Below are 26,324 nucleotides of genomic sequence, written 5' to 3'. Positions count from 1 at the left end.
GGTTCCCCATTTGACACATGCAGTAACGCTGATGTCGAAATACATGACGCAGCGCGAACACGACAGCAGATGACGCTAGTGTTACTAATGTAAAGTACTGGCATCATCCAAACGGTGATTTTATTGAAATTTTGTTCGACGTGTTATGTCTGTTAGTCTGTGCTTATATGGTATGTAAATGGTTATGTTACTTTTTTATAAATGGTCAAGATACTATACGGGAAACAATTCGTGCATGGTATTTGTTTATGCGGGATGGAGCTAGGTTCCAGTGCTATGTCTGTTAGTCTATGCTAGCTCCATCGCCACAAAAAACGTTCATTTCAAACTTTCAATCGAATAACAGTCATCGCGCGAAATCGTCGCCTGGGGCGCTGTCATACAATCTCATACATATTTTGCTAAGACAAGACGCGACAGCTGGCTTATTTTTCTTTTCGTAACGGCCGGCATCCCCGTTGAAATTTTTTTGAACGTTCCACACCGTTAATGCCAGAATGATTATTTTTAACAACTTTTGCAGGTCAATGAAAATAAAACAAATTTAAAATGTAATATATATATAGGCGAATAATACTCAATTTTTATTTATTATTTTATGTTCAATAAAGCATACTTCTACTATCAATTTTTTTCTTCCTAAGTCTCTTGGTACCCAAATTTTTTCTTCCGAAGTTTCTTGGACTTCAACCGAAATAGTAAAGAACGATTAATCAATGCATTTTTAAAGTTATAACAGTGAAATACATTACTCGGTTATATCATGTACCTTGCATACTTTTGCATCATTATTTATGAACAATTATAATAGCTAAATTATGACTCTCCAGCAACACTGCTTTACAGTGAAAAGTAACCTCGTTTTATTTTCTACGTGACGATTGCGTTATCGGATTCAGCCAATCAGCAGCCGGTTCAAATTGGTTGAATGTAACGGTGACCAGCTGTCGCGTCTTGTCTTAGATATTTTGTAGTTCCCCATTTGACACATGCAGTAACGCTGCCGCTGATGTCTAAAAACATGACGCAGCGCGAACACGACAGCAGATGGTGCTAGTGTTACTAACGTAAAGTACTGGAATCGTCCGAACGATGATTTTATTAAAAATTTATTCGACGTGTTATTTTTGTTAGTCTGTGCTAACAGTCTCTTCCAGGTTGGGTTTTGAAGCTTTGACAACCTGCTTGTTAGGCCAGTATCGTACCTCGTGACAAGCTAGGAGGTCTTAGGCTTAGATCAAATTTGTGCCGAAAAAGAATGTCCTGACTCTACCTTCGACCAGATGGTATCCCTGCTGATATGGCAGGATTCCTTCTAAAGTACTGTTTTTAAATCACTTTGATTGTAGCAAACTCCGATGATTTAGTTCCATTTTTTACATTGCTAGTTCTAAAAACGTTTAAGTAAATGAAACGTGATACAGAATGACAAATGGGATTTTCATTCCATCTCAAATTAAAATGGGTAATAATTGTTACATTTTTTCTAAATATTTGTATCGGATCTTAAATATTACACCATAACTAATTCAATGGTGAATCACTGAGTCGCAGAGACAGCTGTTGAAGACATATTCGCAGATGCCTGATCGTTCAGATGCTTTTCAACCTAGAAAAAAGGACATGTTTGATAACAATACAACTAATGTGTGACACTCACTATTTTTTTGACATATTTTAACTGTCTAGAATCAGGAGAACCGTTAACATTTTCTACAGCATATGGGGGTGTTATAGTGACATCTTGAAACACGACGATATTAGGTCCAGACCATGACACCTTAAGAGAAAAAAAATATTATAGTCAAGTAAAATTTTTTGGGAGTTGAGCGTGAACCTGATTGATAGTTCGAGCTATTGCCAAGAAGAGTTTTTGTCCTTCTTGACTGACTCCAGCTGCTAGGGCTGACACTTGCCGTTTCTTTCTTTCCACTTGATTTCTAACTCGAGTACTTAGCTGTAATTAATCGCAACATTAACCATTCTAGCTCCAAAAGAATTACCGGATATTTACGCGCTGCAAATTAAGTGATTGAGGAGGTTCTGGTATCGAATTTACTTCTCTTTTAACTTGAACATCGCTACAGAGAGCTAGATTAACAATGTACACATCATTAAGTTTTGAGGTACTGCTAGCCGTATCGCATTCTGCGGAAATGTATGGGTTAAGGAAAATCATTTGATTTACGTAAACTTAGTAGTACAACGTTAAGTTAAGAATTTTATATTTATAAAACGGTGTCGTTCATATTTGTTTTCACTTTTGCTCCAATAAAAATTATAATTAGAGATTTGTTTGTTTGTAAGTAACCCGTTGTCTAAATGAATTAAACTAATAACTTTGCTATTGTTTATCACAAAATGAAAAATAAAATAAATAATAACGTACTTCTAGGAAACGGAGCACAAACAAACTCACGTAAAGAACAGTTGAAAATAGTTTATAAATTTTATTAAAGGATACTCAAAATCAACATTTTTGTTTGTTGGTCGAACGCAAGCACTTCTCCTTCAATGTTCTGATCGTAACATGTTATATATGCAACAGTACTTCCGATTGAAAAACAATCCTGCACTATACCAGCCATTTTCACTGCAATTTTTCCAGCGTAGAAACCAAACTTTAGAAAACCGTCTTATAGCGATTTTTTTTATTCTGCCCTAGGACAGGATGTGACAAGAGAAACCAAAAATCTCGCTGAACATGTGAAAAGGGCCCAAGTGCCATATGTAAACAAGCCACAATTTCACGTTTTTCAATGAATACAAGCTTAATCTACTCGTACAAATAAGATTGTTTGATTAAGAGTAAATTCTTTTATCAATAAATCTTATTGGTAAGAGCAGATTTCGCTTGTATTGATCAAAAAACGAGAAAATTTGGCTTGTTTACATATGGCACATGGGCCCTTTTCACATGTTTGGCGAGAAATCACCAAAAGTTCTGTCAAAGTAAAAGCCCTCTCTGATTGGTCGATTTTATTTAGCGCACTGTTGAGTTTTAGTATTAGTCGGTATGGTTGGCCGCAGGGCTGCCAAGAAAACAGATTTTTCTGTATTACACAGATTTTTTGACCACGATACAGAAATGATACAGAATTCATACAGAATTTTGATTTTTAATACAGATTTGTACAGAATTTTAGCAATCGATTTTTTTTTTATTCTTGCCTATTTTCCGTCGATCTGGTTTCGCCACTGGTGAAGGCGACTCCACCCAGGACCCTAACTTACGACCCGTTGTTCAACGTACCGGCGCCAACGGCTTTACTTCCTTATGCGATGGAATGCGTGATCCCAGAGATTTCTCGCCTCAGAAAATCTCCCGGTGTTGGCTAGGACTAAACCTAGACCAGTTGGGATGGTTATGGGTGTATATCGCCACCCCACAACCATCGACACTAGAGATCCTCAAGGAGAGATAAACGATGAAAACAGTTAAAGAGGTCGTTTATGAGACACGACCGCAGAATTAACGTAGAATACGACAGCCTGTCTTATGTCAATGTATTTCTTGGAATAGGTTTGGGAATATACTCAATTAGGGTTAACTAGATGAACGTTCCCGGCGGTGCTCGGGATCAAAAGTTTAAAAATTCAGGAATCATTTTTTATAATTCATTGCATTATAAGCACAACTTCAAAAATATTTCCATCATCATTTTAAGTACTTTAACATTCTGAGAACGCACAGAATTGGATTCCATTTTGTAATTTGGGGATGTTTTACAAAAACTGGAAGTCGCCATTTTGGATTTCGGAAGTTTCGGAAGTATTGAAATGGTTGGCTACTTTAGATTATTTTCCTGAAACCAGAACTCGTTATTTTAGGAAATGTTATGTGGGGTCAGCCCAGTTCCGAATATACCACACTCGTGTGATAAGCGGACATTCGTCAATCGTTCACAGTAAAACCTCTTTTTATGTAACTTTCAGAAGAAATAAATCAAAGTAAGAAGAATTTAGCGTGACCATTCATGCTTAGTTCTCCTCTATAATCACATCTAAAAAGATAACATCTGAATTTTTAAAACGAAAATGTTTGTTGGTGTCCAAGGAACACGTATGAGAAGAGTTAACGTTTTGATCCACATAACTACGTAGAAATTAAAAAAAAGATTAAACCAATTAAATGCGGCCTTTCCTCCAGCCAAATGTCCCAAGATCTAGTTTTGGTAAAAGTGAAAAAGTATTTCGAATCCCGTAATGTGTTACCACAGACTAACAGACGTAACACTGGAACCTAGCTCCATCACCACAAAAAACGTTCATTTCAAATTTTCAATCGAATAACAGTCATCGCGCGAAAACGTCGTCTGGAGTGCTGTCATGCAATCTCATACATATTTTGTAGTTCCTCATTTGACACATGCAGTAACGCTGGCACTGATGTCGAAATACATGACGCAGCGCGAACACGACAGCAGATGGTGCTAGTGTTACTATCGTAAAGTACTGGAATCATCCAAACGATGATTTTATTGAAAATTTGTTCGACGTGTTATGTCTGTTAGTCTGTGGTGTTACTATTCACGAAACTACGAAACCATCAGAAATGTAATTTTTTCTGCTCGACTCACACCAAATTAAAACATAAATTCTTCTGCAAGAAAATATTTGCAGATGTTGAAGGAACAACGAACATTTTATTGAAAAAAAATAATTAATTAACAGGCGAATTGAGCTCATGCTCAAAAAGTCAAAATTTTGCATGTATTATATGTATAATATATATAAATTTCAAAAAAAATATTTTGATGTGTTTTTCTGTATGCAGAAAATCATCTTTTATCAACTTTTAGCAATAGGATACCTATTATTTTCCCTCAAATGTCTTTCCTGAACATTAACAAACATTTCAATGAAGAACAATTACATGTCATAGCTTTGAATTTCGATTTAGAGGCAAATTGAGTTAAAATACTCATGATTTTACTTGTTTAACGTAATGTTGTGAATTTGTTGTCAATTTTCAGTAATCAAAAATCTGTTATTTTTACTCAAAAGCCTTTCCTGAACATAAACAAACATTTCAATGGAAAAAATCATATATCATAGCTTTGTTTTGTGAATAATATCTACATTTTCAGTAATCAGATACCTATCATTTCTTCTATGTAAAATGTCATTCCTGAACATGAACGAACATTTCATTGAAAAAAATCACAAGTCATCGCTTTGAATTATAATTTAGAGACAAATTAAGCCTGAAAATCTTGGTTTTGCATTTTTCACGTAGTTTCATTAAAATTATTTAAATTTCAAATGATCAGGTACTTATTATTTTCCCTTAATTTCATCTTAAAAAAAATCACAGATCATAGATTCGAATTTTGATTTAGAGGCAAATTCTGTATGAAAAGTCATGATTTCGCATGTTTCACGTAGTTTTGTGATTATTTTCTCGAGTTTTAGTAATCAAATACATGTTATTTTTACTCGAATGTCTTTCTTGAACATCAACGAACTTTTTAATGAAAAAATAAAAAAACAACACATGTCATCTCTTTGAGTTTTGATTTGGAGACGAATTGAGTATAAAAAGTCATAATTTTGCATGTCTTACATAGTTTTGTGAATTATATTTCAAGTTTTAGTTATTAGCTATTAATTTTTTTTCCTCAAATGTCTTTTCTGAACATTAACAAATATTTTAATGAAAAAAGGATCTCATGTCATCGCTTTGATTTTTGGTTTAGAGGTAAATTTAGCACAAAAAGTCACAATTTTGCATGTGTTACGTAGTTTTGTAAATAATATCTCAAGTTTTAGTAATAAGATACTAATTTTTTTTCCTCGAATGTCTTCCCTTAACATTACAAACATTTTAATGAATAAAAAATCACATGTCATTGCTTTGAATTTTTATTTAGACGCAAATTCAGCTTAAAAAGTCATAATTTTGCTTCGTAGTTTTGTGAATAATATCTCAAATTGTCAAATTGTCAAATCAGATACCAATTATTTTTCCTCAAATGTCTTTCCTGAACATTAACAAACATTTTAATGAAAAAAGAAACACATGTCATCGCTTTGAATTTAGATTTGGAGGCAAATTCAGCTTGAAAAGTCATAATTTTGCATGTTTTACGTAGTTTTGTGATTAATATCTCAAGTTTTAGCAATCAGATACTCGTTATTTTTCCTCGAATGTCTTTCCTGAACGTAACAAACATTTTAATGAGAAAAGAATCACATGTCACCGCTTTGAATTTTGATTTAGAGGCAAATTCAGCTTGAAAAGTCATAATTTTGCATGTTTTACGTAGTTTTGTGAATAATATCTCAAATTGTAGTGATCCAAATGTCTCCTGAACATCAGCGAACATTCTCCGGTTAAAAAACCTTTATGTCACCGCTTATTTTTCTGATTTAAACGATTTTAAATGATGATTACTGTACACCACAGAGACGGAGGGAATAATATCAATAAGATCAAGCGTTACGGAAGTCCATTTTTATATAGTAGATTAATTAAATGGTCTCTCTGCTCCAGATGACGTTTACTTCTATAGCCGGTACCGGTAACAACAATGAACAACAGCAGAAGTTATGTGCAGCTATGCGGATTTACAGGCTGCCGTATTCAAAACAAGAAAGAAATTGAATTGTTTTGAGGCTGTCTTTTGTATCAAGTTGCACTGAGATAGCTTAATTTGGGCAGTGGCTACGAAGAGGTTATAGACGAGGACCAATAGTGCATTCTATAGTATAACAGATCAAATAACAATTTTTTGCATTTTACGATAGCGTAAATAATTTTATAACTGATTGCTGCAAATAGTAAGACTTGAGCAACAAATTATGTGATTCAGGTTCACTAGCTCAAAAATTTTTCAGATAAACTTTGAGGCTTAGCTGAAGTCAAAACAAGTTAATTGAGTTTTTCAATGCCAATTATTGACAACTGAATAATGTTTTTCAACATGGCAAATTTTTTATTTAGTTCTGAATAATTAACAATGATAATTGAATTCAATATGAGGTGATTCATTTGCAATTATTTATGAAAATTTTAATCTCTATACTACTAGCCACACATGCTATATAGTAAGCCACCCACGCTATAAACATGCACACACTCGGTACAGACATGCATATACGCTATAAACATACACACACGCTAGCCACATACGCTATATAGCAAGCCACGCATGTTAGCCACACACGCTATATAGCAAGCCACGCATGCGAGCCACACGCTATATAGCAATTCACACACCTTATACAGCTAGCGACACACGCTATAGATATTCACACACGTTATGTGCACACACCCTATATACATACGCTGGTTGATAGTTGCTTCTCGAACCAACTGGTGGTGCGAGTCTCTCCCAGTTTCGGGTTGTATTCACCCAACGATATCTGAATTGGATTACCGCTGGTGAGGTCCAACTCAAATCGAAGAGAAGCCGAACTGAAAGAAGTAGGAATCACCGTCGCTGTTCCCCGCTGCTGCTCCACGCCGTCTTCGCCCACTGCACTGCCATTACTGCTTCTGTCCGATGCTGCTGCCCGCTGCTAGTAAACTGATTTGCTTGGGGAGAAACAGTCTCTTATATAGCCCAAAGAGTGCATTCCCGGCTAACTAGGTACTCCATTCTGTCGTCCTTTTTAGGGAAAGGCAGCAAGCGACCAACCAAAAGTCGACAATTGCGTTTCGACATTGTTCAACAATTTTCAATAGTACATGTCATAGTTCGAACAATCAGATTATAATTTTCTGCATTTGGACGGGTGCTTAAATGATTTTGCAATCGATTGCTGCAAAAATGACAGAAATCGGTTGAGAACTGACTGAGTTTAAAACATTTGAAATTGGACAATTTTCGTGACGCTCTCGATGTTTTCGGTTTTGAAATTGGATCCCTGCATTGGAGTTGGGTCCCTGTCAGTGCTGATAAAAGTCATTTTCCCCAGCAAAATTCTTCGAAAATTACAGCCAATCATTTTCAATTTTCACTTCCAATTATCGCAGCACTCTCTCAGATACACTAGATTTTCGTCCTAGTAACGTGCTGTTATACTCAGATGAAATAGATCGCGCGTATTGTTCACGGTTACGGAATAAAATTTGACGACAAATCCAAACAAATGATCTTCATTTCAAAGCGAAAAAGAAAAACAAACAGCCCACTCAACCAAAATAAATCTCACCAAAACACTTTTTCACTGACACTGACCGATGCCTTGACAATCTTCGTTAACTGATAAACTGATTTTGTTGTCTTGCTTCCATCGCATGAAATATAATAAGGTGTTTTGACAGTTCACTTCCATGCAAAAAGCGGAAAGGAAGAACTCTGAAAGGATTCTAAAAAAATAACGTTTATGGATGCTTTTTTTCACTTTCACTCAAGAGTGTCAACAAATATCAACCCTGGTCCCTGTATATGTTGCCGTAAGACGTATTCTACGTCAAAAAAAACGCTGATTTGGCAACAAGGTTTCACATATCAGAGGTGCCAGATCTCTTCTCAGAGCGCAATGTTCACTAACTTTTTTATTCGGCTCGTATAAAGCCTGTAGTACACTCTTTGACCGAGCGTCAAATATTTGTCTCTTTTTGACAGATAAAAATTTGGTCAAAGATAATTATTTGTCACTCTCCGATTTTAACACGGGCAAACAACAACCATGATGTCAAAAAAATTTGACCATTATGTCAGAAGGTCAAATATTTGACCATTAGTCAAAAAGTGTACTACAGGCTTAACTGATGGTGACGGTGGAAGTCCTGGGGAATAATAAAGTGCATCACAAAAACCGTGAAGGTGTTAAATTTTATGTTTATGTTTATTTTATATACTTTCAGCATTATTTTGTAGACTATACAAAGGGTTTGTGAACCACCAGTTAAAAATCACTGTGATCAAGCAAATTTGGAGCATTCTCAATTCATGTTTTAGCAATAAAACATGAAAAACGTGTAAAAATAAATATATTCTTTATCGACCCTTATTGCAATTTGTTACCTTTCTTGTTCGTTTGGCTCGAATTTTGACATGTTCGTTTGGCTCACAACACTCTCTTCGCATATCTCTCCCTCTGAGTATTGCTAATCGGCACCTATGTCGGCGTTGGGATTCTAACCCAGGCGTCGAGCGTGGTTGTTCGAGTTCTGCTGGGCGTCTGGCATTTACTAAGCGAGAAATTCCTTCTGTTTGATTTCTTCTGGACTTTCGACATAGACCTTTCTATCTGCGCTAGTATTAGTGGTCGATTTCACTAATACAAGTTTAATTTTGGTTGCAAATAATCAACACGCTGGTAGTAACAAAAAATTTCCTGCTGCCCCGAGCTTTTATTCAAGTTGTAAGCCAATATTTAGTTTTATTTCATCTGGTTTTCCACTAAAACAAAGTTTGTTAAAACAGGTAACACTAATGAACTAGGATTCATAAGTGCAATATTTTTCGAAATTGAATATCAGCTGATTTTTTGGTTGAAAACAAATCGATTTTATTAGGATACAGACTAAGCCTGTATTGGTGAGATCTGGCGTAGAAAGCTCTATTCGGCTAAGCGGGGAAGCTTTGAAACAAAAATACCGAATTCTATTGCCTCTCTAGCAAAAAAAAAAACATGGTTATAGACCTGAGTTTTCTTTCAGGAATTTTACCCAACCTTTTTACGGTTCCAGGCGAAGTTTAAGGTTGGATGCTACGCCCAGTTACCCCAAAACCAGAGCACTTGTAGGCACACGAACAAAATACAGAAAAATACAGATTTTTTTACGGGTGCATACAGATTTTTCAAAATAAAATTTGGCAGCTCTGGTTGGCCGTGCTGCAAAAACTTTCGATATTTTTGGTTTACACTGTTTTTGCATACCAAGTGGATGAACTGTCCCGAAAAAAAATTTACGATGTATGTTGTGGTGAGAACAGTAACTAGACCATATTTGTTATTGTAACCATAAGAAACGTGGTATTTTCACTGTAACCTTGCAAACGATTTTTGTTATTACCATCTTTTAACAATGTTTTTTGTTGTTGAATTCACCACCGACAATAATTTTGCCATAAAAAACATTGTCAGTGACTTCTAAATGTATGGGAAAAGTGCCTGGAAAAATGCTGTTAAGATATATAACAACCCCCTTTTTTCATGGTAAAAAATTCGAAAACAATGTTTTTTATTGTTCATATTTAATGTAAAAATGATGTATTGATAATGAAAAACATAGTTAAATTATGGTAAAATTATGTACAATTACAGCAACTTTTAAGGTTTTTTTGATGTTATTTTTTTTCGGGGTGTTTCGTTCAACAACTTTTCGAAACATTTTCATACACCGGATCTGTGAAAATTATTGTGTCTTCATTGAATACGGCACCCAACCGATTGACAGTTGCCCGTGAACTGTGATTTACATTTTTGTGCCAGAAAATCCGTCATCATTCGTCACCTAATACTGCGAAGGATTTAAATTGCATCGATTGTTGAGCACTGTACTGCCGCTGCCCGCATATCAGTCCCATAACGAAAACTGACATGTTGAGAAAAAGACGATTGAAGTTTCTAACATTATTTTATGATTTCTCACGTTTATCACTATTATATCTCACGTAGTTCGGCGAAATATACTCATTGCAGTATAATTATACTGTTGTGAAAATATTTTGATCATATTTTTATGTTTTGGCAAAGAAAATTACGACAGAAGAAAATGGGACTCATTTGCGAACACATTCTGAAAAATCACACATATACCCGCTTGCCAGTCCCATTTATTAGCATCGCACGCGTCGTTGTTTTCGTTTGTTGACGTATACTTTTGTTTAATCGTCATCTAAAGTAAATCGGAGCGTTGTAAAGTCGTTTTGTTGAAAAGTTGTAAGGTTTTTAGGCAAATATGTCAGCATTAGATGCAATTAAGGTTTACGGCAGTGATGAAAGTTCGGATGACGAGTTTTACGGTTTTGGAGGTGATACTTGGGAAAGATTCCGTACGGAATCTAGCCCCGTGAATTTCGAAAGAAAAGAAACTTTTGGACAATCCGATGACAGCGCAATGCAACCGTATTTCGTTGATGGTAAAAATTCCGCTGATGAGTTCAGTAGTGTAGACCAGGTTATTGATTCAGAAGGAAACTACTTCGAAATGGAGCACCGAGCAAAACGTAAAACGAAGACAAAAAAGGAACAGCGCAGAGGTGTTGTGGCCAGAAATCGTCTTATCTCCCATCCACCGAAACTCGTCCCTTGTTGCTGTCGCAGAAATTGCTCCAACAAAGTCGCAAAAAACGACCGTATACTGATACATCGGTCATTTTGGAAGCTTGATGTCAGTGGCCAGTCTGCTTTTTACCGTGAAAGAGTTAGCCGGGTGCCAATTAACTTCAGAAAAACCCATCGACATGAACTCAAAGACCCAAGTAAACTTCACTCATACCATTTTTCATTTGAAATGACCGACAAACGAGTTGTGCGGGTTTGCCGGAAGTTTTTCCTTAACACCATAGGCTACGGGGAGCACTGTGGGTAAGAAATACTAGCTCCTGATAATATATGTTGATACATGATTATAATATCATTTGTTCACAGCAATATCATATATAGATGTCTTAATAACAACGAGAAACTAAAAAAACGCGGAAAATATGATCGAAGCTCTGACCAAAGAAATGCCTTAAAAGCTCACATCGCCCTTTATAATCCAACCATTTCAGACTACCGTCGTGAACACGCTCCGAATCGATTGTATCTACCGTCGGATCTTACCGAGAAGCGAATGCACGAGCAGTATCAAGAAATGCATCCGGAACTGAAAGTTAGCTATACGTTCTATTGTAGAATGATAAGGGAGCTTAACATTTCTCTGGTAAAGCTCGGTCATGAAGAATGTGAAACTTGCGTTGCAGCTACTAAGCATAGAAATTTGCTTGGTCACATGAATAACAACGTAATGCATAATTGCCCCAATTGTGAAAAAGCTGAAAATCACTTGAATTTTGCGAAGCAATCACGTGAGGCCTACCGCGCAGATTGCGAAGAAGTTAAATCGAATGAAATTGTATTAGCTGTGGATCTGCAGAAGATATTTTTAAATTAGAAATTTTCAATTTTTTTTTTCAATTAACTTATTTGACACGGCACTATGCATTTACAAACAATTGTCCATATATTTTTTCAATAGGTCATTCAGCTGCCCCGCCTCGACGGTTTCAAAACGATTGTTTTTTCGCAGCGTCTCTTGGCGTTTAATGAAACTTTCGCACCAGTCGGAAACTACGCGAAATCCCATTCAGTGATAGCTTGTTTGTGGCACGAAGCGGTTGCTGGTAGATCCGCGAATGACATAATTAGTTGCTTTCACCAAGTCATTCAGCATCTTGAAAACTTTCGTAGGATCACTTTCTGGCTCGACAACTGCGCGGCGCAGAACAAAAACTGTGGACTTTTTCTTCATTTGGTTTTGCTTGTAAATTCTTCAGCAAACCAGATTGAAGAAATCGTTCTCAAGTTCTTCGAGTCTGGCCACACTTTTATGGCGGCAGATTCTTTCCATGCTGCGGTGGAAAAATCCATGCGCAAAAACCCACCGGTAACATTCCCTGAGTTTGTGGAAGTTGTTACTAAAGCAAAGAAAAGGGTTAACGTGTTGGAAATGGATGCAACTAGTTTCGTACAACCTGGTTTCAGCGTAAGCCAATATACTTTAAACAAGTGTAAGAATCGGCCCTACATTGAAAATATTAGACGGATCATTGTGCGTAAAGGTTGTCTGGACTTACTATTTAGCGATTCTGTCGCTAATGGAGTAGGAGTTCAAAGCTTTTCTTTGTTCTCAAAAAAACAGCTAAAACTAGTTACTACTGATGAATTCGATCTAGTAAGCTCATTAAAGAACCAATAGCACCCAACTGGTATCGATGTTAGCCGGAAGGAGACCATATTAGGTATAATTTTGCCACTCATTGATGAAGAGCAGAAACTGTTTTGGCTGAACTTGCCTACCAAGTCAAACTCGTTGACTTAGGCTTTTATTATAAGTAATATTTGATATGTACTCCCTGTGGGCTCTATTTGATAATAAACTGAATGTAAACAATCTAAATTAAAAGTGTCATACATAATAAATAATAGGCCTTAATTTGTTTAAGTACGAGAAATGGGACTGTTATGCGAGTATATGCGATATGGGACCAACATGACTTGGTATTTTTTGTTGTACTTTATAGAAACAAACCCAGTATTTTTAATGTAGTTTTACGAAGTACGTTATAAATGAGGACCATTCGTATATTTATCACGAAAACGCCAAAAATCGACATGGGACTCATATGCGGACAGCGGCAGTGTACATCAATACAAATGTTTCCGTTTGTTATCACGAATAAAAGTCCGGCTTTAAACGGCATCGTAGAACATACAACCTGCGGTTGTTCATTTTGAAGAGATCTTTTAGGTGTTTTCAAATCCTCTGCAATACTGATGTTGGGCTGAAATTATTAATTGATTAAGAAATTATTGATTTGATGACAGATCAGATACTTACTGCTAGCCAACGAATAAAAAGCGACACCAATTGTTCTTCGGAAACCGATAATATTGCTGTTGAAAACTTTTGACATATACATATACTCAGGGTGAGTAAACATCATGGATAATAACTCAAAACTGAGTAAACATGGTAATTATGAAAATTGTCCAGTACTCGATTACTCACTTTTTGACATTTTGCATAAGAATACCAAACTGAGTAGATCCTAATCAGATTAGAGTTAAAATAAAGCAGCGTGTAGGTATCGAAATTTCCCTTTTTAAATATTTTTGGCGACACTGACGAGCGTCGCGACGAAAAATTATAATAGTATGTTTTATGAGGGCTATTATTTGAACGAAAAGAAGAATAACTAAAAGCCACCTACACTCAAAATATTTTTCACGTTATTGTTACGTGAAATTTCCTGTACTTATTCATTTTCTGTCATTTTTCATGATTTATGTGACAAACATAACATCTACGTGAAAATCACATGCATACTATGTTTTATTACGTAGTATCTACGTAATAAAATTGGAAATTTTGCATTCCCGTGCGATTTATCTAGCAACATATTTCAAAAAATTCTGAAATCTAATTTCTCTCTTAAGAATTTGAGAAACCACAATCGAAATTTATACGTTCAATAAAACGTAGTAGCTATCCGTTATTCAAATGCTTTTCACTTTACCGGTAGTTAAATTCTACGTGAAAATCACATGAAACGCATATGTCTACACTCAAAATATTTTTCACGTTATTGTTACGTGAAATTTCCTGTACTTATTCATTTTCTGTCAGTTTTCATGATTTATGTGACAAACATAACATCTACGTGAAAATCACATGCATACTATGTTTTATTACGTAGTATCTACGTAATAAAATTGGAAATTTTGCATCCCCGTGCGATTTATCTAGCAACATATTTCAAAAAATTCTGAAATCTAATTTCTCTCTTAAGAATTTGGGAAACCACAATCGAAATTTATACGTTCAATAAAACGTAGTAGCTATCCGTTATTCAAATGCTTTTCACTTTACCGGTAGTTAAATTCTACGTGAAAATCACATGAAACGCATATGTCTACTGAATAATATTCAAAGGATAAATCATCTCACTAGATCATGATGAACTCAAATGACAATCACGTAAAATCTACGTGAAAATGACAGTGGAAAATATTCACATACCTTTTCCGGTAATCATAACGTGAAAATTATTTTAAGTGTACTGAATAATATTCACAGGATAAATCATCTCACTAGATCATGATGAACTCAAATGACAATCACGTAAAATCTACGTGAAAATGACAGTGGAAAATATTCACATACCTTTTCCGGTAATCATAACGTGAAAATTATTTTAAGTGTAGGACAGGACGTGACAAGAGAAACCAAAAATCACCCAAAGTTCTGTTTAAGCGAAAGCCCTCTCTGATTGGTCGATTATATTAGGCGCACCGTTAAATTTTATTATTAGTCGGTACGGTTGGCCGTGCTGCGAAAACTATCGATATTTTTTGTTTACACAGTTTTTGCTTACCAAGTGAATAAACAGCTTTTGGTTTAACAATTTTTTGAAACTTTTTTATACACTAGACTGTGTAATGTCTATAAAAATCAACATTCGGAATGTTATTCATGTTTTGAAACTACGTATGATGAACAATAGCAGATTCATTTCATGAAAAGCAAGAGGAATCCGAAATGAGTTGAAATTATGGCTAGTTCAAATAAATTTAACATATATATTTAAATCAATTGAAGATTTAATGAACTAGCATCATCAAATGAATTAATTAAAATTGAAATCCAGAAAGGGGGAAATCCTTGATATTGATATTTTCTTTAATTAACATTTTTGGGAACACTGGCAAGCGTCGTGCCGAAAAATCACTTGTCACGTCCTGTCCTTCACGCTCCCTAAAATGAATTCAAATTCGATTAGAAAGCAATTCATTTCCATAAAAAGTGGACCAACACGAAAATTGAGTAACTCCGTAGTTATTCAAAATGTGTGACCATAGCATAAGCAAATACTGTGTATTTATTATTCAGAATGATGTATACAATTGGACTCATTTTTTTGTGTTTAATAAAACTCATTTAGTATCATTTCATTTAGTATCATTTAATAACAGTTTATGTGTACAAAATTATCTACACACTTAAAAATTTTCGCCGAATCTCGGCATTGTTTGTGCCGAGATTTGGACAGCCGAGTGCTCGGCAACCATCTCGGCTGAATCTCTTTTGCCGAGAATCTCGGAAAACCAATATTTGACAGATGTCATTTCATTCCGAGAATCGCGGTACACAGTTAACTGTGCTCTCGGCAAATCCAGCCGAGAAGCGGCAACCAGTCTAACGACCTTTCGGTTTTATAAGCTGAATGTTCGGCACAGTAAAGAGCCGTTTTTTCAGTGGAATCCAATCGCAGAAAATAGTTTTGCTGTGAATCAGGTAGTTTTCTTTCAAAAGATAAATTATAAGCTCGATGAGTTTGAGTAAGTAAAGAAATTTATTCATACTAAATCTTGAATACTTATCTTTGTCTTGCTCGCCAGTAGGGCATTGAGCTAAACATCTAATCTAAAATTACGTCTAATGCCTATCCCTAAAACAAATAAAATATTGTATTCACACGATTTGAAATAACACTTTTTGAGTTCCAGCCACTTCCCACCAAACTGTACTACATTTTTTTCGGCTACCGGATTGTAAACACTTGTTATTTGCACAAATTTCAGCCAAACTTGTATCCGATTCCTGTTTACTCACCCGTAACACGCATAAATTTGCACTAAGAAAAATGGCGGCAACTCGTTCATGAGAATGACAGCTGTATTGCCGAAACACGGCAACGAGTAAAATTTGTGCCAAGATACCAGTAATGTTTTTGCTGACCTCGGCATCAACAGTGTTTAACGATAAATTCGGCAAAAAATAGAGACGAGATTCGTCAAGCTTAGTTTTTTGGACGAAGTCTCGGCAAAATGATTTGACAACTGTCGGCAACCGGCATTTTTTTGCTGAAATACCGGTTGAATCCAAAGTTGCCGAGTGAACTCGGATGTTTTTTTGCCGAGCTCGAGATCCAGTTTTAAGTGTGTATTTATTGAATTTAAAACTACTCAGTTTTACAATTAAAACCTACACAGTTTTAGATTTTGAAACTATCAAGTTTTTGAAAAGAAGAATATTCATTTTTGAATTTAAAACTAACCATTTTCAAAATTCAAAAGTACTCAGTTTAAGAATTGAAAACCACTCAGTTTTAAATGCGATGTTAGCGCAGAGGAGGATGTTTGTGCCGGTAACAGTCGAAACAAAACAAAACTTTGGTTACATTCTATCTGAACGGTGTCAAATTATATTTATTTTTCAAGTATATTTTGCTTTCTTTTTTGTGATGTATAATCACTTGATATTTTACTCTCCCACAATTTTCCTGATGACACGAACACTCTGAAAACTAGGATACCGTCCTTCCCAGCGGCCTTGTCGTTTTTCAGCTCACTAATCGCCTTTTTCACCTCCTCCTGTGTTGGTGGCTCCACAGCTTGTTCGTCACTCATAATCGTCATCCTGTTCCTGCTCTGCTCATCCGGCTCCTCACCGTTCAATAGCGCCTGTAAATGCTCCTTCCACCTGGCTGCAACCGTCGGTTTATCAGTAAGCAGGTTGCCGTCCTTGTCATTACACATGACCGGCACAGGGAAATTCCTGCTTCTGCTTCTGACTCTGTTGACAGTTCTATAGAATCTCCGCACGTCGTTTTGAGCATAGCTGTCCTCTGCACCTTGGTTGGTTAATGACTGGACCAAAGGCGCATAACAGTTCCCACTAGTGAACCTCAGCCTTCCAGCTACCGTACCCCTACCTTCTCGTGGTACCAACTGATGTGCGAGTAACCAGTGGAAAGATCGGGTAACCAACCCTGGTGGGACTGCTGCTCGCATGTTGACAGGGGGCGGGGCTACCTTCCTCAGAAGGGAGTTTCCTGAGATCGACACCAACAGAAGCGTTCTAAGTAACGCAGTGCCCTTCTCAAGTCCTGGTAGTGCCCGGGACTCTAAACAATGGCACTACGATGGCCCTCCTGCGACATAGTGGGGTTGGTCGCTGGCCTTGCAAGCCCGCACCATTAAAAAACAACAGCAACGAACGCAATAACGTTAAGTACGGACCGGAACAATCGGCTAGGACCTAGGCAACGAAAACGGACTAACGATTGGATTCTCGGAACATGGAACTGCCGACCTCTCTACTTCCTAGGAAGTACCCGCGTGCTTTCCGAGGAACTGAAGGCCCGCAAGTTCAAAATCGTAGCGCTGCAGGAGGTATGCTGGAAGGGGACGATGGTGCGTACGTACAGGGATGGTCACACCATCTACCAGAGCTGTGGAAGCACACATGAGCTGGGAACAGCTTTTATAGTGATGGGAGAGATGCAGAAGCGGGTGATCGGGTGGTGGCCAATCAGCCCTAGAATGTGCAGGTTGAGGATCAAAGTCCGTTTCTTCAACATTAGTATTATCAACGTGCATAGCCCACACCTCGGAAGTACCGATGACGACAAGGACGAATTCTACGCGCAGTTGGAGAGTGAATATGACCGCTGCCCAAAACATGATGTCAAGATCATCGTTGGGGATTACAACGCTCAGGTTGGCCAGGAGGAGGAGTACAGACCGGTGATTGGACGATTCAGTGCACACCAGCTGATGAATGAAAATAGCCTCAGACTAATCGACTTCGCCACCTCCAAGAACATGGCCATACGTAGCACCTTCTTTCAGCATAGCCTCCACCATAGACCCACCTGGAGATCACCGAATAGAACAGAAACACAAATCGACCACGTTTTGATAGATGGTCGGCACTTCTCGGACATTATCGATGTCAGATCACATCGAGGCGCTAACATCGATTCGGATCACTACCTAGTGATGGTTAAGATACGCCAAAAACTATCCGTTGTGAATAACATACGGTATCGTCACCCGCCACGGTATAATCTCGCGCAACTGAAGCAACACGACATCGCAACACAGTACGCGTCATCGCTCGAAGCTGCACTGCCAGAAGAGGGAGAGCTTGAAGAAGCCCCTCTAGGGGATCGCTGGAATGCCGTGAAAACAGCTATCAGCAGTGCTGCGGTGGAAGTCCTGGGACACGTGCAACCGAATCGACGTAACGAGTGGTTTGACGAAGAATGTCGGCAGATTTTGGACGAGAAGAACGCAGCGCAGGCAACAATGCTGCGTAGAGCCACCCGTCAGAATGTGGAGCGATATAGACTGAAACGGAGGCAGCAAGTCCAACTCTTCAAGGAAAAAAAGCGTCGCCAAGAAGAGGAGGAATGTGAAGAACTCGAGCAGCTGCACCGCACACACGAAACACGAAAGTTCTACCAAAAACTCAACGGATCCCGCAGAGGCTTTGTCCCACGAGCCGAAATGTGTAGGGATAAGAATGGAGACATTTTGACGGACGATCGTGAGGTGATCGAAAGGTGGAAGCAGCACTACGATGAACACCTGAATGGCGTGCAAGCAGGAGACCACAACAGGAGCGGAGAAGACGTGGTAGGTGCAACGAACGACGAAGATGTGCCACCCCCAACAATAAGCGAAGTTAAGGATGCAATCCGGCAGCTCAAGAACAACAAAGCGGCCGGAAAAGACGGCATCGGAGCTGAGCTTTTTAAGTTGGGCCCCGACAAACTGGCTAGCTCGCTGCATCGGCTGATCGTCGAGATCTGGGAAACAGAACAGCTACCGGAGGAGTGGAAAGAAGAGGTTATCTTCCCCATATACAAAAAGGGCGACAAACTGGACTGCGAGAACTATCGAGCGATCACAGTCCTGAATGCCGCCTACAAAGTGTTTTCCCAGGTCATCTTCCAACGCCTGTCACCATTAGCCAGCAGGTTTGTAGGAAGCTATCAGGCCGGCTTCATGGAAGGACGGTCTACAACTGACCAAATCTTTACACTACGGCAGATCCTCCAAAAGTGCCGTGAGTTTAGAGTCCCTACACACCATCTTTTCGTCGATTTTAAAGCCGCATACGATTCAATAAACCGACAAGAGCTATGGAAACTTCTAGACGAAAACGGCTTCCCGGGGAAGCTGACAAGACTGATTAAGGCTACGATGGAGGATGTGGAGTGTTGTGTGAGAATTTCGGGTGGAACGTCGGACCCATTCGAGTCTCACAGGGGGCTCCGACAAGGTGATGGTCTCTCCTGCTTATTGTTTAACGTCGCGCTAGAGGGTGTTATGAGACGAGCGGGGTTTGACATGCGGGGCACGATTTTCAACAGATCAGGTCAATTTATTTGCTTTGCGGACGACGTGGATATTGTCGGCAGAAAATTTGAGACGGTGGCAGACCAGTATACCCGACTGAAACGTGAAGCAGATAGGATCGGACTGAAGGTCGCATAATCTGAGTCTTCGCACCAAGTGTATCCTGTACAAAACGCTAATGAGGCCAGTCGTTCTCTACGGGCATGAGACGTGGACAATGCTCGAGGAGGACTTGCGAGCACTCGGAGTTTTTGAACGTCGGGTGCTAAGAACCATCTTTGGCGGTGTGCAGGAGAACTGAGTGTGGAGGCGTAGGATGAACCACGAGCTTGCGCGCCTCTACGGTGAACCCAGTATTCAGAAAGTGGCTAGAGCTGGAAGGATACGCTGGGCAGGGCATGTAGCTAGAATGCCGGATAGCCACCCTGCAAAATTGGTGTTCGCTTCAAATCCGGCGGGAACGAGGAGGCGAGGGGCGCAACGAGCGAGATGGGTGGACCAGATGGAGCACGATCTGCAAAGTACCAGGTGCCCGCGGAACTGGAGGCAGGCAGCCATGGACCGAGTGAATGGGCGGAACCACGTTATGCAGGCCATGTCTTAGGACGTACGGCCATCTAAGGTCAAGGTCCTCTGCACCTGTTCCTCGTACTCTCGTTCTTCCGACGGTGGGTTCTATTTTCGGCAGCTCTTGCCACCCTGTACCTCTCTCTGTTCTGACGCGTAGCCGCAGTGAGCATGCGGCTCCTGGCACGGTTCTTCTCATCTGTCGCTCTCTGGCACTCGGCATCGAATCAGCCGTTAGGCTGTCTTCCACGCGTCGTCCTACCACCTCTCTCGCAGTCGTTTCGATGGCGCCGTGAATACTGCTCCACAGCCTATTTATGTCTTCCACTCCTTCCTCCTGCTGTTCTGCGATCCGGTGATCCAGCTCTCTGGCGTATTCTGCTGCCACGCCATCAGCTTTCAACCGCTGAATGTTGAAATGTGTCGTCCTCTCTGTGCGAGATTTCAGCACGTTCGACAATCGTGCATGGATCTTACAAACGACGAGATAATGGTCAGAGTCAATGTTTGGTCCCCGAAAAGACCTAACATCAGTAACATCCGAAAAGTGCCGACCGTCAATCAGTACGTGATCGATCTGGGAGCAGGCTTCTCCATTTGGATGCCTCCAGGTGTGTTTCCGAATATTCAAACGTGGAAAATAGGACCTACATATGGCCATTCTTCTGGCCGCGGCAAAGTTTATCAGCCTCAGGCCGTTTTCATTGGTTGAAGAATGGAGGCTATGCCTTCCAATGACCGGACGGAAGAATTCCTCCCTCCCAACCTGTGCGTTTGCGTCTCCGATGACGACTTTTACGTCGTGTTTTGGGCACTCGTCATAGATTCGCTCAAGCTTGTCATAGAACTCATCTTTGACTTCATCGGATTTGTCGTTTGTCAGTGCGTAGGTGTTGATTGAACTGTAGTTGAAGATTTTGCCCTTAATCCTCAACACGCATATACGGTCATCTACGGGCCTCCACCGGATGACTCTTGTTTTTTGATTTCCCAGCACTACGAAACCGACGCCCCGTTCCGCTGCTTTGTCGCCACTGTAGTAGATGTGGTACTTGAAAAAAGTGCGTGCAATAGGGTTTACTGCACGGAATTCCCTTTCTCCGGAATTTGGCCACCGAACCTCTTGAATCGCTGCGATTTCGACTCCCTGCCGCTGTAGTTCTCGAGCAAGCAAGCCAGCCCGCGCCGGTTCATTGAGAGATCAGACGTTCCAAGTACCCAATTTCCAATCGTTTACCTTAATCTTTTTCCATGTTCGTAGCCTAGGTCTTTGCCGATTGATCCGTTCCGTATTTCTAAATTCGTTGTTCGTGGTTGATGAAAGGTTTCGGTATGCTACCTTACCAGGGTCGCGATACCTACATCCTGCTGATGGGGCTGCCATCTTAGGTGTAGCTGGCGGGGTACAGCATTCTATAATTCAGCCGCCCGCTCCGGGTCAAACGCTGTTGTAAGCCGCTCCTATGGGGATACAGCCGCGTACGGCCCCCTTCCCAGTCAGCATACGACCATAGTTTCCACCGGGGTTGGTTACCCGATCTCCGCTAAGGTTACTCGTATTCCGGTCGGCACCACGTGTAGGTTGGGATAGGAGTTGCTGGACAGAGGTGAATGGCCGCATAAGGGTCTCAAGTTACACGTGTCCAGCCATTTGCCAACCGGCGTCGCGACTACGAAGTTAAAAAAGTTTTTAAGGGCTGTTCGCACTTACGCGAACTCACATAAGCGATTGTTAAAATATGTGTGAGTGCCAGAGCTAAAATATTCCCTTCCCTCTTTTTCGCATGCAATAACCGAACGAATTCGCGTTGACGGTGTTGCTGATATTTTGTTTGTTTTTGCATGCGAAAATGAAGAAATGAAATATTTTTGCTTTTGTCATCACGCAGAGGTGAAATACATGCCAGTTCTAGGAACACCCGTTCCTTCAGAAGTCTATTCAGCAAAGCCGGTCAAACGATTACAAAACTGCGAAATCGGCTCCCTAGAACCCACCTTGAAATGTTCCTAATCTAACAGTCGATAGGAGAGGATGCATGGTTCCACTGACGGCACCTACTCACGTCACAGGGTGTCTAGCGCCATTCATTGTCATTCGAATGTTTAGCATTTTTGAAATAAATGTTTCTTTTCTCGCTTTCCAAACTTTAACAAGTAAATTTATATGGTGGTTCCTATTTATTGAATCGTTTACCTAATGTTTAGGATATAGGATTCGATCACTTAAATCTAGTGTAAAGTTTTTCGTACAGCAAAATCACTTGCAAACGAATGCACAATTGCAAAACTGAAGAAGTAATTGAAACTGAAAAATAATTTCTCGAAGATTCATAAAGAATTAGGTTAATCGTTTCATGTGGGTAGTATGGGTAGTAGTACCCACTCGGAAAATATCTATGTGGGTACTCACCCACACGGAACTATCGGAGAAAACCAAAAAAAAGTACTGTTGCGAGCGACAAATTTTTCGATGGATATCGTTGAGCGAGAGGTTATAAATCTACAGACTTATGTACAGTTGTAACGTTACTCAGAAAAAAGGATTTTTTTAATTGTTTCATTTACGATAGAGTTCTAAATTTCAAATACGATAGATTTGTTTTGTTTTCTCGTAAAAATTTTCCATGCCAAATTTGAGCTCAATTGGACTTTGGGAAGTAGAGCCTCAAGCGGTCAAAGTTACAGTTTTTTGATCGATAAAGAAAATGTTCGAGCTGGGAGTGTCTCTTGTGTTTTCTGGTGTAGCTTGAGTCTCCCAACGCAGAAGTTTTCATGTCCCTGAAATTAAATTTTTGTTTTTAAAACAAACTTATATAAAACAATATCAGTTCTAGACATTTCATGCATTTCTAAGAGATTTGCTATAAAAAAATCGATTTCTGAAACTTCAAGAACTACTCTTGTGCATTTTTAGGTTGGTCAAATATGTAAGACTTTCACGACTGTAAGTGAAACCCTCTCAGAAGTTCGCTCAGAAGCTCAAATTTTGCGATGGAAACTTTTTCGAGAAGACAAAATTTTTGATTCCTAACGTTAGCATTGAAAAACATACTCAAAAAAGGCCGATTTTTCATGAGTTTACCTTTACACGCTTTGACGAAACTACCAATGAAGCATCAATCATAGTAACCCATGAGTCAGATGATGGTGGTCCACGCCGAGACCTATCTCACTCTGGATGACAACAACTGGCAGGGCACTCCATATTTTACTTTTCCCACGAAGGAAGTGACTTCCGAGGTGAAATTCATTTCAAACACCAAGTTCCCAAAGAAGGTGCTGCTGTGGCTGACAATCAGCGAGAAGCTCCGTACTGGCCGTGAACGGGGAAATTTATAGTACGAAGTGCCTGCCGAAAGTTGCGTCGTTTATCAAGAAATACCGTAGGAGCGAAGACGTGGTGCTCTGGCCCAATCTGGTGTCACTACTCGAAGCAATCGTTGGAGTTTTTCGCCTCGAACAGTCATCGGGCGTTTGCTTTTCGCTCCGTAATTAACTTGTACAGTATACATTTTTTTTTGTTTTTTTTTTTCACACCTCGACAACGTCGCGTGTTTTTGCTGACCATCCGTGTCGTAACTCTTCCGCTTAGTGTATTAACGTAAATAACCATGCCGTGCGGTGTAAATTCGTGCAGCATAAACGACGACCGTTTTCTTTGGAAGTGCGAGTTCTGCAGTAGAACTTACCATGCTGCGTGTATCGGCGTACAACGACACCGCGAACTTTTCATCACATCTTATATGGCGTCATTGTGTACGGAATGTCAAGAAATTCTCCGGAAGGAAGCTGACGTACGGAAGCTGCTTCATCAACAGAAGCAGCTTGTGGAGGCAATACATCGACAGACGGACGCCAATCATCGATTGTGTTTTCTTTCTAAGTTTCTTGGACTTCAACCGAAATAGTAATATACGATTAATCAATGCATTTTTAAAGTTATAACAGTGAAATACATTACTCGGTAATATCATGTACCTTGCATACTTTTGCATCATTATTTATGAACAATTATAATAGCTAAATTATGACTCTCCAGCATCACTGCTTTACAGTGAAAAGTAACCTCGTTGTATTTTCTACGTGACGATTGCGTTATCGAACTCAGCCAATCAGCAGCCGGTTCAAATTGGTTGAATGTAACGGTGACCAGCTGTCACGTCTTGTCTTAGCTCTATACTAATAGTTATAGCAAAGACTAACAAACATAACACGTCGAACAAATTTTCAAGAAAATCATCGTTTGGATGATTTCAGTACTTTACGTCAGAGTCTATGTTTATAATATAGAGTCGCGCAAAATTGAAACCGAAGGAACCGCATCAGTGTCAAACGAGGGTACCAATCGAGCAATGTAAATAAACAAGGTGATAATGTTAGGAGTGGATGAAAAGTGTTTTAATTAAGCGTGATAAAGAATATGTGTTTTTCCGAAGTTTTACTTACACATTTTAATCCAACATCAAACCTGTACACTGGTTCAGTTAAATTTAACAAAGCATCACCAAAACTGTGTAATTTGTGAAGAATTTCAAAAAATGATATTCGCTTATGCATGGGGAAAAACAGAACTGTATAGTTCTTGGCAACAAACGGCACAAAAACTGTGTTGCCGAAACGATAGATTTTCTCTTTGCGCGACTCTATATACACATAGCGTTCTCCAGGTGCGTTTGTATTAGTGCGATGTATTCGATTTTTCTTTGTTAGCTGTAAGAATTTTTTGTCTCACAGGTGTGAGAACTGTCATCTAAAAGACAGAATAAAAAATTATCGAGCTTGATTCACACTCTCACAAATTGCAATATACAGTGTAAAGTAGCAATACTCAGAGGGAGAGATATGCGAAGAGAGTGTTGTGAGCCAAACGAACATGTCAAAAATCGAGCCAAACGAACAAGAAAGGTAACACATTGAAAGGTATTGCAATAAGGTTCAATAAAGAGTATACTTATTTTTACACGTTTTCACCTTTTATTGCTAAAACATGAATTGAGAATGCTCCAAAGTACTTACTTACATTCAATCACCGAATTCGTTTCTTTTTTCACTGACTTTTCAACAGCTGAGCGCTCGGTAAAACGTTCGGTAATATAAACCACTACCGACCGATCAGTAATCAAATTGTTGTTGCTTTCTGTCATTATTACCGACCTAATTTGTGAATACGGCGAATGCAATTAGTTGCCAAAACCACCGATCAAATCTGTAAGATGTGTAAGACAGTACCGAAAGATCTGTGATGTTTGTTATTTGTTCACTATAAATTATTAAAGAAAACCAGAAATATGATTTAACGTAAATTCATATTAATATTTTTATTCAAATATTATTAAAAATTTGACTATTGAAAACTAAAAAAATCAAAAATCGACGTTCGCCGCACCAAATTTGTGCGAGTGAAAATCAATTAAACGTTTTTTACTGCTGTGGACTGTGCATGAACTTCATGCCAGTTGTACTCAGAGTGCCGAGGATCTTCCAGATGTGTCCATTAACATGGCGGTGTAAACTATTTACTTAGCATGCAACAGATGCTCGGAAGTAGAAACAAATAATGTGATGGTTTGATGCCTAAAATATTTACAAATTTTATCATCATATACTTACGAAAAATTTGTTCTATGCGATCATCTTCTTGCTGAAGTTGTGGGAAAACGTCCTCCATTTTTTTTGCAGGAACTTCAATGTTCGAACGAACCGAGAATGTGATCTGACAACCAGAAGGAGAACAACGAATGGAGAAAATTTGACAGCTCTATGGTTGGTCCGGTAGTTTTTTACCAATATTCGGTAAAAGTTTAATTTACCGAACAGTTCAGCAGAAAGTATAGCAGGATTCAGTAAAATTATTTGCTGAATACAGAAAATATGTAAAGTTATTACAATTTTACAAACTACTCTGTATTTTCTCAAACTTACCGATCGAAATTGTAATA

General features: G+C 38.9%; 1 protein-coding gene across 1 annotated transcript; it reads right to left on the bottom strand.

The window, feature by feature from the left end:
- Positions 1-1,419: 1,419 nt before the first annotated feature.
- On the bottom strand, positions 1,420-24,850 carry LOC129718242 (LSM12 homolog A-like). The gene is made up of 6 exons (XM_055668817.1): positions 24,832-24,850; positions 2,465-2,593; positions 2,015-2,148; positions 1,838-1,957; positions 1,661-1,780; positions 1,420-1,609 (listed from the first exon to the last, which is right to left on the bottom strand). Exons 1-6 carry the CDS (start codon positions 24,833-24,835, stop codon positions 1,541-1,543), a joined length of 576 nt encoding a protein of 191 aa, XP_055524792.1. The 5' UTR covers positions 24,836-24,850; the 3' UTR covers positions 1,420-1,540.
- Between the last annotated feature and the right edge of the window lie 1,474 nt (positions 24,851-26,324).

This window comes from Wyeomyia smithii, chromosome 1 (genome assembly GCF_029784165.1).
Source record: "Wyeomyia smithii strain HCP4-BCI-WySm-NY-G18 chromosome 1, ASM2978416v1, whole genome shotgun sequence".
NCBI lineage: Eukaryota > Metazoa > Arthropoda > Insecta > Diptera > Culicidae > Wyeomyia > Wyeomyia smithii.
This window is presented reverse-complemented; position numbering and strand designations above follow the sequence as displayed.

What these genes read in the sequence shown, in the direction of transcription:
- LOC129718242 (XM_055668817.1), bottom strand. An exon ending in AACAAAAATGTTGATTTTGA is followed by an intron (nt 2,149 to 2,464) that starts GTATCCTTTAAT and finishes ACATTTCCGCAG; the next exon opens with AATGCGATACGGCTAGCAGT. An exon ending in TAGCTCGAACTATCAATCAG is followed by an intron (nt 1,781 to 1,837) that starts GTTCACGCTCAA and finishes TTTTCTCTTAAG; the next exon opens with GTGTCATGGTCTGGACCTAA.